Source organism: Mesoplodon bidens, assembly GCF_964165515.1.
Source record: "Mesoplodon bidens genome assembly, chromosome: 2".
NCBI classification, from domain to species: Eukaryota; Metazoa; Chordata; class Mammalia; order Artiodactyla; family Ziphiidae; genus Mesoplodon; species Mesoplodon bidens.
In genome coordinates this window covers 180,625,496-180,638,130 of record NC_138177.1, presented here as the reverse complement: position 1 = coordinate 180,638,130, position 12,635 = coordinate 180,625,496, and the positions used below count along the sequence as shown (strand labels likewise).

Sequence of the window (12,635 nt, the reverse complement as noted above, 5' to 3'; positions counted from 1 at the left end):
GGGGAAAAAATAACAAAGTGCCTAGAATGTCCTAGGCACTTTTCTAGGTAACCGGGGTACATCAGTGAGCTAAAAGGGAAAAGATCCCTGTCCTTCTGGAGTGGAACAGCAAGGAAAAGACACAAGAGGAATGGAAATGGCGGCATTTAAACCAGGTGTGAAACGTCAAGGGGTAAAGGGACTGTGAGAAGGGGTGAGGCCACAGATCAGAGGTCCTTGGGGGCTGTGGGGTGTCCAGAGGATTTCTGGATGCAGGCTAAAAGTGGGATCCAGGAAACAGGTGAATAGATTACCAGAAAGCTAGATCTCTGAGTTTGAGAATTAATTGTTCATAAAAATGCCTTCAAAGGATTACTATTTATCCATAACATATACCTGCCATTATCAAGGGTGATTTTCAAATGGCCGCATATAGAACATTTCTGTTTCTTTTGGAATATATAGGTTAAGAATACATTGTGGTTCACTGTTTCTCATGTAGACACTTCTGCTGTAACACAATATATATGTTGGTGGGAAAACCTCATGTTCTGCAAAAAATGTTTACTAAAAATAAAATACAGGGTAAGGGGCAGCTTACCCAAAACTACTGCAACTCTAAAATCAAATTACCGGTTTTTTTAATATAAATTTATTTATCTATTTATTTTATTTATTTGGTTGCGTTGGGTCTTCGTGGCTGTGAGGGCCTTGCCTAGTTGCAGCGAGCGGGGGTACTCTCGGTTGCGGTGCACGGGCTTCTCATTGCGGTGGCTTCTCTTGCTGTGGAGCACGGGCTCTAGGCACATGGGCTTCAGTAGTTGTGGCTCATGGGCTCTAGAGTGCAGGCTCAGTAGTTGTGGCGCATGGGCTTAGTTGCTCTGCGGCATGCGGGATCTTCCTGGACCAGGGCTCGAACCCGTGTCCCCTGCATTGGCAGGTGGATTCTTAACCACTGCGCCACCAGGAAAGTCCCCCCCACTTTTTTTTTAAATCAGTAAGTATAACCTCAAGAAATAACACAGCCTAGCCCAAGCAGGCACACAGAGGTGCTGAAAGCTGCCTTAGGGAATATTTAAAATACATAAAAACAGCAGATGCTGACTCAAAGGTACCGAAACAGTGCAGATTAACATGGGGCTTCTGTAAAGGCGAGCAAAAGCAGGCACGTAAGGTGGGGTGCACCTCTCTGGAGAAGGAGCCCCAAGACAGGTGCTCATTTTTTCATTTCACTTTAAAGAGAGATGAAAGGGCTCTCATTGGTGCAACAGCCAAAGTGAAGGTCTAAATTCTCATCTTCTTTTTCTTTTTCTGCTGAACTATAAGCCTATATTATACCATATAATGCACACTATAATTCCACTTCCTCTATTCACACACCTCTTGCCTAGAAAAGCTGCATATGAACCAGCACAAGTCGCACATTCCACTGACATAGTTCCTCTATTTACCTAGCACATGCATAGCAAAACAAACTATTTATAAATATCCATATGTCGTTAGAAGTTCTCCTTGAATCTGGTGACACAGTGAGAGTCTCCTGATAAAGTGGTACACAGGGAACACATGCCGTTCTCCTGGCCATCTCTCATCTACTTCCCCCACCAAACAGCTCCCGAATTCCACTGAGGGGAATTACTGTAGCTCCACCATGTGCAGTTTTAGGGGGAGCAATAAATCAAGATCTGTCTTTTTTGATCCAAGACACAGACATGCAATTCAAGCTTCACCAACCAAATTTACTCTTCTGAGACTGTGACTGGAGCTGAGTGACAGCAAGACAGGAAAATGCTGAAGGACACCTATTCCAGTGGTAGCACCCAGATGGAATGGTCAGTAGTTTCTGCTGACCCAGAATCGGAACTTCCCTCGATCAGGCAGGTTTCCACCCATTATGGGTGTTATTCTACCAACAAATTGTTTTTGTGTGTGATGTGGCCAATGTTCCCCAGCTTGCATTAAAAAAACTTGAATGAATACAATATGCTCACATTTATTAGATCACATAAACCATGTATCTTCCCTTTCAGTTGCTGGGGTAAGGTTTCAACGGTAGCCTAAATATTCTGCAACAATTTACCTTGCCCCACTCAGCATACTTCCCGTAATTGTTATGCATTTACCTTTTTAATGATTCTTTATATGTGTCTAGCAAGTGAGAGATAAACAATTTTCAGAAGGAGGCAAGATGTAACTAGGAGTAGGAGAAAGAAAAGGAGCCAATCATTTGCATTTTCTAAGAAATGGGCCTATCCCTTCTTTATCTTTCAACATAACTGTGTTTATTATTTTTATTGTCTTCAGTAGTTTTTGCAAATGTCCATCCATTCTTGGCTTTAACCAATTCTCCCAGGCCTGTGCGGTCTTACAAACTAGCTGTGTGGCCTCTCTGCCCCCATATGTACTACAGGGAAACAATGACTGATTTGTGTAGAGACTCGGGACTAGAAACAACACGTTAAAGCAAGCCCAGTACTGGAAACGAGCAGGTGTTTTAAAACCGGTTAGTTATCATCCATGATTACAGCTCCCTCTCTGCCTCACATCTGTTTATTTGTACCCAAGTTCACAGTTCCTTTTGCAATCAGGCACTTTAGAAGATCCAAATCTTTCCCAGTTGACTGGTCACAATTTAATTCTACAGCCACCTCTATGCCTCCTGAACTACATATGCTGCATTTTATATCAAAATCTCAAGCCATGGGGGATTCCCTGGTGGTGCAGGGGTTAAGAATCCGCCTGCCAACACAGGGGACACGGGTTCGACCCCTGGTCCGGGAAGATCCCACATGCTGCGGAGCAACTAGGCCCGTGCGCCACGACTGAGCCTGTGCTCTAGAGCCTGTGCTCTGCAACAAGAGAAGCCACGGCAATGAGAAGCCCGCGCACCGCAACCAACAGTAGCCCCCGCTCACCGCAACTACAGAAAGCCCGCACACAGCAACAAAGACCCAACACAGCCATAAATAAATAAATAAATAAATAAATAAATAAACCACACACAACTCTAGCCATGAAAGAGTATCTTCCTTTTCTCCCTTTTTTGGATCTGCCTCAATTCCACTCTGCTGTAAATAAGTGACAGGTATGCTGGGATGCTGATCCTCTCAACCCTCAAGCAATGCGCTCATTTTATATTTGTGCATTAACCTGAAAAAGACCGGGAAGCGCTGGTCTAGATTAGTGATTCTCAAATTTTAATGTGTATTTAAATTACCTTTTGAAAACAAAAATTCTGACCCAGTAGGTCTGGGGTGGAACCTGCGACTGTGCATTTCTAACCAACTCTCATGGGACGCCCACCTGTGGCCAACCTCAGGCACTCTAGCAAGCGTCTGGAGGACATGTCTCACTGTACTTAAGGAACCTTTCCTTATGAAATAGAAAAAGATATGGCTAACTAGTCTCAAAACTCTACCACCTTCCATTCTCTTGGTTAGAATAATTTTAGAAGTTCCTCTTGTTTCTTCTACCCTCATAAAGTAGTAACTTTTTATGTGCTAAAATTTTTTCTTTTACATATATTTAGAATTTGAACAGTTTCCTAATAAACACTTAAAAGGCAATCATTTCTTGAGGCTTGGGAAAAGTTGAAATAGAATTTCAAAAGAAACAGAAAAAATAAAAATTAACGCAATCCACAACTAAAAGTACACATTATAGTGATTAAAAATAAGAAATACATTTTCACAACTATTCCAAGGACACACAACTAAGAGAGCTGAAGTGGTCATTAAACCTTGGGTCACTCAAACTTGAGTCCATGTAGCAACAAAGCTCTTCCTGACTGTTATGGGTTGAACTGCATCTCCCCAAAATTCATACCTTCAAGTCCTAACCCTCAGTGCCTCAAAATGTGTCCTTCCTTGGAAAACCAATCACTGCAGACGTAACTAGTTAGAATGAGGTAGGGCCCTACTCCAGTGACTGATGTCTATATAAAAAGGAGAAATTTGGTGAGACACAAAAACAGGCACACAAAGAGAATGCCCTGTGAAGTGTGCAGTTATGCTAGCACAAGTCCAGGAACTATCAGAAGCTAGGAGAGGCCTGGAATAGACAGATTCTTCCCTTGCACCTTCAGCAGGAGCATGACCCTACCGAGGCTTTGATCTCGAACTTCTAGCGTACAAAACTGTGAGACAATTGATTTCTGTTGTTTAAGCTACTCAGTTTGTGGTACTTTATTATGACAGCCCTTGCAAACTCATGCACGGCCTCACTGTGCTTCTTCCCAGATTAAAAAAAATCTAAAGATGACTGTGGAGATAGGCAATCATATCACAGTCTGGTGTGCCATGTGAAGATTTTGGACTTTGTCCTACTAGCAAATGGGATCCACTGAAAGGCTCTAAGGAGGTTAATATTAGATTTATTAAGTGCAAACGAACTTGTAAACAAGTCAAACCACTATCATCCCTAAAGGTTCCTTTATGCCAGAATTCATGTTTCTTGTTACACAAAAAATATTCTCACAATCATCAGAAAAACTCATGCCCCCTCCCAAATAAGAATGCCTCAAGAAGACACCTTCACTTTCATGTCACTTCTACCTAAAATTCTTCTACATATAAAAGCCATGGATAAAAAGCTGCAGATCAAATGAGCTTTTATTTTCTCCTAAAATGTATGTCCTGGAACACCAAATGCCAGAGTTTTGTTCACCTTTGTTTTAGAAAGGAAATGTTTATCTGTGTGATTGCAGTAGATAAGCTTTCAATTATTCAGAAAATCAAGATTCTGAAACCAAATTCAGCCTCTTAACTGGTCAAAGACCAACCCCTCAGTGAAGAATCAGCAGCTAAATGTCAGGACAGACCATTTGTTAAAATGCTGGTAACTCCCTTCCCTCCTTAAATAGAAACTTGAACCAAAGGGAGACTATACAGTTTTTAAAGTTTCACGTTTTAACTTTCCTTTTTCTTTTTAAGTAAATTTCTCACTGAAGTATAACAGACATACAGCAAACTGCAAAGCATGATAAATTCTCACAAAGTGAACAAATCCATGTAACCAGCACTATCACCACAAAACAGAACATGACCAGACCCGAAAGTCCCCTTCACGCTCTGCTCCAGACACCAGCGCCCCATCAGTGTAACTGCTATCCTGACTTCAAAACACCAAAGAATGGTTTTACCTGTTTTTTAACTTCATATATACAGTATTATACTCTTTTGTGTCCACTCAATATTATGCTTTGGTTAATAGTGTCGTGTGTGTGTGTGTGTGTGTGTGTGTGTGTGTGTGTGTGTGTGTGTGTGTGTGTGTGTGTGTGTGTGTGTGTGTGTGTGTGTGTGTGTGTGTGTGTGTGTGTGTGTGTGTGTGTGTGTGTGTGTGTGTGTGTGTGTGTGTGTGTGTGTGTGTGTGTGTGTGTGTGTTTTCTTAATTCAAACTAGATCCCCAGGTTTCATTTTGTTTAGATTTTTCCAGCTTACATTCCATTTGCATCAAAAGGAATTAACATCTCAATGTTCAATATGAAATCAATTCTAGTTTCTAGGTCCTTTATCAGTTCAAGTCACCAGTTCCAAACAATAAGGAAAATTTGCAAATAAAAGGGGGAAGTGTTTTATTTCACCTAAGATTTCATAAACCACAAACTTAAATGTTCGTCTTTTATAAGTAAAGCTTATCTTCATGAAAAATTTCACTCCTTGTTTATGAAAGCAGAAGAACCAGAGATATAACAAACTTGAAAATTCTGAGTCTTGGATTTTTTTTCCTCCTCTCTTGTATGTAGATTTCTTTTATTCTACGAATATGTCTAGGGTAAATGGGAGAACCAAAAATTATCAGTTGAAATGACAGAATACAAAAAACAGAGAACCAGCTTAATAAGCACATTTTAAAAAACACTTTCCTTATCGAAATAGCAAGCAAAAGTGACCTGACGAAGTGAAAAAATATCTCTCAGTGATTTGAATTTAATTTTTTTGACTCTTTTACCTGATCAAGAATAAAGGAATCACAGTATCTAACTGAAAATAGTGAATATCCTATTGGTGGGAATGTAAATTGGAAAGCAGCATGGGAGTTTCTCCAAAAATTAAAAATATGACTACCATTTGATCCAGCAATTCCACCTCTGGGTATATATCTGAAGGAAATAAAATCACTATCTGGAAGAGATATCTGTACCCCTAGGTTCACTGCAGCATTATTTACAATAGCCAAGACCCGGAAGCAATCTAAGGGTCCACTGATGGATGAAGGAATAAAGAAAATGCACAGGTACACAACAGAACATTATTCAGCCACTAAAAAAAAAGAAGGAAATCCTGCCGCTTGCAACAACACGGATGAACCCTGAGGGTATCATGCTAAGTGAAAAAGTCAGACAGAGAAATACTGTATGATCTCACTTAGATGTGGGATCTAAGAAAACCAAACTCAGAAACGGAGAAGAGATTAGTGGTTGCCACAGGTGTGGAGGTGGGGGATAGGGGTAGGGGAAATGGGTGAAGGCAGTCAAAAGGTACAAACTTCCAGTTATAAGATGAATAAGTTCTGGGGATATAATGTACAGCACGGTGATTATAGTTAAGAATACTGCCGTGTATATTTGAAAGTTGCTAAGAGGGCTTCCCTAGTGGCACCGTGGTTGAGAATCTGCCTGCTAATGCAGGGGACACGGGTTCGAGCCCTGGTCTGGGAGGATCCCACATGCCGCAGAGCGACTAGGCCCGTGAGCCACAACTACTGAGCCTGCGCGTCTGGAGCCTGTGCTCCGCAACGGGAGAGGCCGCGATAGTGAGAGGCCCGCGCACCGCGATGAAGAGTGGCCCCTGCTTGCCACAACTAGAGAAAGCCCTCGCACAGAAACGAAGACCCAACACAGCAAAAATAAATAAATAAAATTAATAAACTCCTACCCCCAACATCTTCTTTAAAAAAAAAAAAAAAGAAAGTTGCTAAGAGAATAGATTTTAAAAGTTCACACCACCCACACCCACACCCACACCCACAAGGCTGTAATTTTGGGTTGTAATGGATGTATTAATTAACCTCATTGTGGTATAATCATTTTGCATTATATACATATATAAAATAACTATGCTATACATCTTAAGTTTAATGTCATGTGTCAATTATATCTCAATAAAGCTAGGGAAAAGAAAAAGAAGCAGAAAGAAATTTATATGCCACCCACAGCAAACTTTAGAAATCAATACTCTATGCTAAAGAGGCCCATAAGGGAAATCTGGCTGCACACAGCTGTGTAATGAATCAATTTGTTCCCGTGACAGTCATCTCAAAAGTAGAGTAATGGTTGATAGACAACAAAGAAGTCAGATTAGACACAGATGCAAAATATAAACAGAGCTCCACAAGGTTTTTGTTTTGGTTTTTATTTTATAACAAGTCTGTTAAATCATCCATTGGGAAATAAATGATTCAAGATGGACTTCCAGAAGCATTATTCTAACTTTGACATCATTTATCAGTCAATATATTTTTGAAAAAAATTTTCAGAAACTTATTTATTCAACAAATACTGGGAGTTCCCTGGTGGTCCAGTGGTTAGGACTTAGCACTTTCACTGCCGTGGGCCCAGGTTCAATCCCTGGTCGGGGAACTAAGATCCCGCAAGCCAAGCAGCGAGGCCAAAAACAAAACTAACGAACAAACAAACAAATGCAAACAAATATTATGGAATACACACTATGTGTACACTATTGTAGGTTCCAGGAATTCAGTGGTAAGCAAAAACAGAGTTGCTGCCTTTATGGAAGAGAGACACAGCTATTAATCCGAAAATAGTAACAGAAATAAATAGAAAATTATTACTGTTATAAGTGCTAGAAGAAAAGATACATGATGCCAGGACAGTAGCCATTAAGGAAATCTAGAAAACGTGGGAGGGGAAAGGCAATGACACTGGAATGGGAGAAATGAAGAAAGGAGAGCAGTTAAGTATGTCTCTGTGTGTTGTGGGGAAGGGGCGGTGGGGGTGTGTGTGTGGGGGGGCAACAGCACGTGCAAAGACCCCAAGGCAGGAGGTAACACGGGCACTGTAACTAAAAGTCCATCATGCCGAGCCCCTAAGGGCAAAATAAAGGTAACTCCAGAGATGATGAGCAGGAACAAAAGAGAACTGGTTGTAACCAGGCATGAGGTTAAACCTTAGCTAGTGACAAATTCTAAATACCCGATTTCTCAATAAAACCTCATTCTTCTCAGACCAAATAATCTGAACATAGGCCTGTCCCCCCAGGACAAGGAAGTATAGTTATATAATAGTCTATTTTTATCCTCACGGTATCACTCACTGCTAGGCTCATTCTTAATGACATTTTGGGGGTATTTATAATTTATACTTAATTTGAGTATTAAAACCAATTCAGAAAAGGAAAAAGAAAAAAATTAACTTGTGTTCTACATCCTAAAGAAACAAATGAGAATAACAATAATACACTGAAGAAATCCCTTACGATGCCCCATAAAGTCCCTACTGAAACACTTAAGATACAACTAACCACAGAGAGTCTCTGCAATTGGGTGAGGATAATGGTTTTTCATCACTAACAGAAGATGTTACTGTAGTACTTTGCACCAAGAAAGAGAAAGACCAAAAAGAAAGACGAAGGAAAGAAAAGAATCAAGTCCCACCTGGGAATCTAACCACAGTACCCTACTTCTGATTCTTCAGATTAGATAAACTTAAAGAATAGGCACTATTTTAAAATCCTCCATTGAGAAAGAAGCTATTTGGAGAAGTCATTTAGCTTCGAATGCATAACTGCAAAAGAAATGAAACCACTGAGAAGGTCAGAAACAGTCTCCTCACCGAAGAGTAAGACTCTTACTTACTCCTACTTACTCTTTTTTTTTTTTTTTTTTTTTGGTACGCGGGCCTCTCACTGTTGTGGCCTCTCCCGTTGCAGAGCACAGGCTCCGGACGCGCAGGCTCAGCGGCCATGGCTCACGGGCCCAGCCGCTCCGCGGCATGTGGGATCTTCCCGGACTGGGGCACGATCCCGTGTCCCCTGCATCGGCAGGCGGACTCCCAACCGCTGCGCCACCAGGGAAGCCCACTCCTACTTACTCTTACAGACTGGCAGGACCTGGCAGGACGCAAACCCCAGGCCACGGCTGTCAGCCGCCCAAGCACAAGATGCACCTCACAGGAAGTAGTTATGCTCTGAGTGCCAAAGAAAACTTTCATAGCCATTTTTGGTTGTCGTACATCCTTTATAGCATATTTAGCTTCCAGAGAGGCTGTATCTTTTTCACATTTCACAAAGGTTCTCAGATTTACTGAAACAACGTCTGCCTCCCTGAGTACACAGTTCTTCCCCAAAACAAGAACCTGCTGTTTTGAAAATAAGCCATTAGCAACCTTCTTCCACAGAGTCTTCTAAGCACCAAGCAGGAAGGATTTCCTTTCATCCTGCAGAATATGCAGTATGAATGTGCAACAGTTCTCAAACTAGTTTCCTCAAAAATGGTTTTTCTTAGGGAGATACTCAGCAGAAACAGGATGCCACAGGCCCATAATGGGAAAAATAACATTTTTTTTTTCAACGCTAAAGAGGTTTCCTTAACTGCAGGACTTCTCAGAGTCATTAACTATGACTCTCTCACATGAGGGACAGTACGTGCAGCATTTCCCACATGTTCTGACTACAAATATTTTGAGGAAGCATCCCCACTGACACAGCAGTAACATTCCACTGAGAAAGGCTGGCATTTAGTACTGCACAAGGCAGCCAGACTTTTGACAGTGATCCAAAAGATCATAGTATAGTACCACACTGAATTGTTACGTATCAAGGGAAAAGGCTAACAAATAAGATCTTTCCTTATTTTTAAGTTATCATCCTGTAATCTATAGCTAAAGGAGTTAACCCACTCTGTTCCTTTCTCATGATCTAGAACTACACAGGTTCATAGCAAGCAATCTGTGGTAGGTCTTCAGTGGCTAAGAAAATCTGACTATCCAGCATCTAAGTCTGAATCAAAGATCCTGATAGTACTGTAACCTACACATTACCACATCTCTATAGCAGAGCTCCAACTTCCCCCAAACCTCAACTTTGATAATTTTATACCGCATAAATATCTTCTCAGTTAATCATCAACCAAAACATAGTTGTGAATACAAGCTTATCTGTGTAATTTCTAATATTGATTATTTTTTTACATTCAAAACTAATTCCTGGGCTTCCCTGGTGGCGCAGTGGTTGAGAGTCTGCCTGCCGATGCAGGGGACACGGGTTCGTGCCCCGGTCCAGGAAGATCCCACATGCCGCGAAGCGGCTGGGCCCGTGAGCCATGGCCACTGAGCCTGCACGTCTGGAGCCTGTGCTCTGCAACGGGAGAGGCCACAACAGTGAGAGGCCCGCGTACCACAAAAAAAAAAAGAATTCCTTTGTGGGGAAAAAACCCAATACTTTATGTAAAGTTGAGCACAGTTACAGTACTGCTCAGCAAAACAACTGTACCAGGTTAATGACATAATGTCTTTAACCTCCCGCTCCTGGAAAAATATCAAACTGAGAGGCTTTTAATCTGTTAATTACATCTCATGAAATTCACATCATTCCTCAGCACTGTACGTAATTCAAACAAAATGATTGTAGCTAGTTTTACTGACTTCGGTAAGAAAAGTACCTTAATACACACAATACGTCATATGGAAAAGGAAGGTTCTGCTGGTGTCCAACAGGTTCTGAATCGCTTGCTTCCCTGAATCTCATCTGAAAGCTGGGTCTGCCTCTCTCTCTCTCTCTCTGAATAACTGCTATAAATAACCTCAATCTACTGAGTGAACACAGTACCTTTCCTGGAAAACAGAGCAGGTTAGTTGGCTTCATCTATCATCACTGATTAGAGACCCTGAAGATCAATACTTTGGAAAAGAAGGTCATCAGGAGGAATAAACCTCAGTCTGAAGGCCATTAAAAACACCTTCTAGTTTCTGGTCACTCCTGCAGCCAACATAAAATGCCCTGTTCCCAAGAATTTTAAGGTTTGCTTGTCCCCCTGTGTGCTCCATTCTGCAGGGTCTCAACACAGCCTAATCGGTGTTGAAGACAAAAGGCAAGGAGGAAGCGGAAAGAGGAAAACTGCTGGGCAGGCAGTGAAGCGCGAGAACGAGCAGCAGAAGACAAGGAAATAACAGCAGGCTCGCCGACCAGGACAGGAGGCGAGTGGAGGCGGGCCCGGCGAAGGACGAGCAGACCCAGCTGACCAAAGCTGGCAGCTGCTTGCCACCTGCAGTTTTCCTGCCCCAAACCACTACCCGCTCTTCTGGGTTCCACGCCTGCCTGGAACGAGCTGACATCATTTCTCTACCACAGACACTGTAAAGACCCAAAGGCGCCTCACCTCCTGGTCTGTAGACGACATCATCCTCCGTGATGTAAGACGTTATCTCCCCGGTGTCCGTCCTTTCATAACGAGATTTTTTTTTCGGGGGCTTCTTCTTGCTCTTCTTCGTGGACTCCTCTGTGGTGGCACTATTGTCATTGTCCTCATCTTCGCTGTGATCACTCTCGGCGTAATTTCTGGCTCCTCCTTCCAAGGTACAGCTCCTGCGTGGCCTTGAGTTCTCACTCTCTCGCGCCTTGTCTCTCTTCTCTCGCTCTCGGTCCCGATCTCGGTCCCGGTCCTTCTCTTTCTCTTTGTCTTTGTCTTTATCAGCTGTCATGATTCGCCACGTGCCTTCTTCTGTCCTCTCACGGCTGGGCCTCCGTGAAAGGTAGACAGTAAGCCTGGGCTTCAGTCTTCTGAATTTCTCACTCAATTCCAGGGAAAATCCGACCACTCCAACAACCCCAACGTTTCAAAAATGCTAGGAGAGGAAAGAGAGAGCGAAATTGATTTTCCTTTAACATTTTCTTGTATTTCCTTCCTAAAATAACGTTTTGTTAAATGACTCACTTACTCATGCTTTAGCAACTAAAACTTCTCACTGGCAATAGGAAAAAAGGTAGGACAAGTGATATCAAATTTAAATATAAACAGTTTTGGGCCTCAACTAGCATGTGGTTTGGGATTTTCGATCACACCAATAATGAAAAATGTCTGAATGCGTAAGGGTAAACTATGCTTTCTGTATACAAATTGTTTTCTCTAACTTTTAAAGGAAAAAGTAAAGTGTACCCTAGTAAACAACATATAATGGGTACAAGTATACAAAAGGGGCTTCATAACCCATAACATTAATTTAAAAGGGAAAGAACCTATAGTTAAAATTATTTCCACCTGCAAAAAAAAAAAGTAATTTGGATAGCCTTGGAAAATGTCTCAGGATGTCTCACAGTGCATTATCTTCTGAAGACTCTTTCTAGCCACTTCTCCAAATTTCCAGAGCTCCTCTCAAGAATAAACATAAGAGCTGACTCAAATAAAAGTGACAACCTCAAAGCAAGATTCCTTTACCTTCAATTACAATTTTTTACATCTTCTAAGTCTACTTACTATTCTAGTTATTTTCCAGGAAAAATGGTTTCTCGAAAGATATCTCTGTCTTAAGAAAATATAACAGCTTCCAAAAACAACCTTCCATCTTTAGGGAATATTAGGTGGTTTATACATTCTTCCAAATTTCCACTGTTAATGGTTTCCCTAATAAATTTCTCCCCAGAACTAAACCCCAAAAGGAAAGTCTGAAGGTTTTAAGAATGTATAATGAGAAGAGTAAACCC

At 41.6% G+C, this 12,635-nt stretch overlaps 1 protein-coding gene across 6 annotated transcripts in view; it reads right to left on the bottom strand.

Moving 5' to 3' along the window:
• RERE (arginine-glutamic acid dipeptide repeats) overlaps positions 1-12,635 on the bottom strand; it is a 437,697-nt gene that overhangs the window by 248,855 nt on the left and 176,207 nt on the right. For all 6 annotated transcript variants that reach the window (XM_081215086.1, XM_081215082.1, XM_081215088.1 and 3 more), the window contains one exon: positions 11,314-11,779. In XM_081215086.1, the coding sequence (XP_081071212.1) occupies positions 11,314-11,635 (322 nt within the window). In that variant the 5' untranslated portion in view covers positions 11,636-11,779. The remainder of the gene's footprint in view (positions 1-11,313; positions 11,780-12,635) is intronic.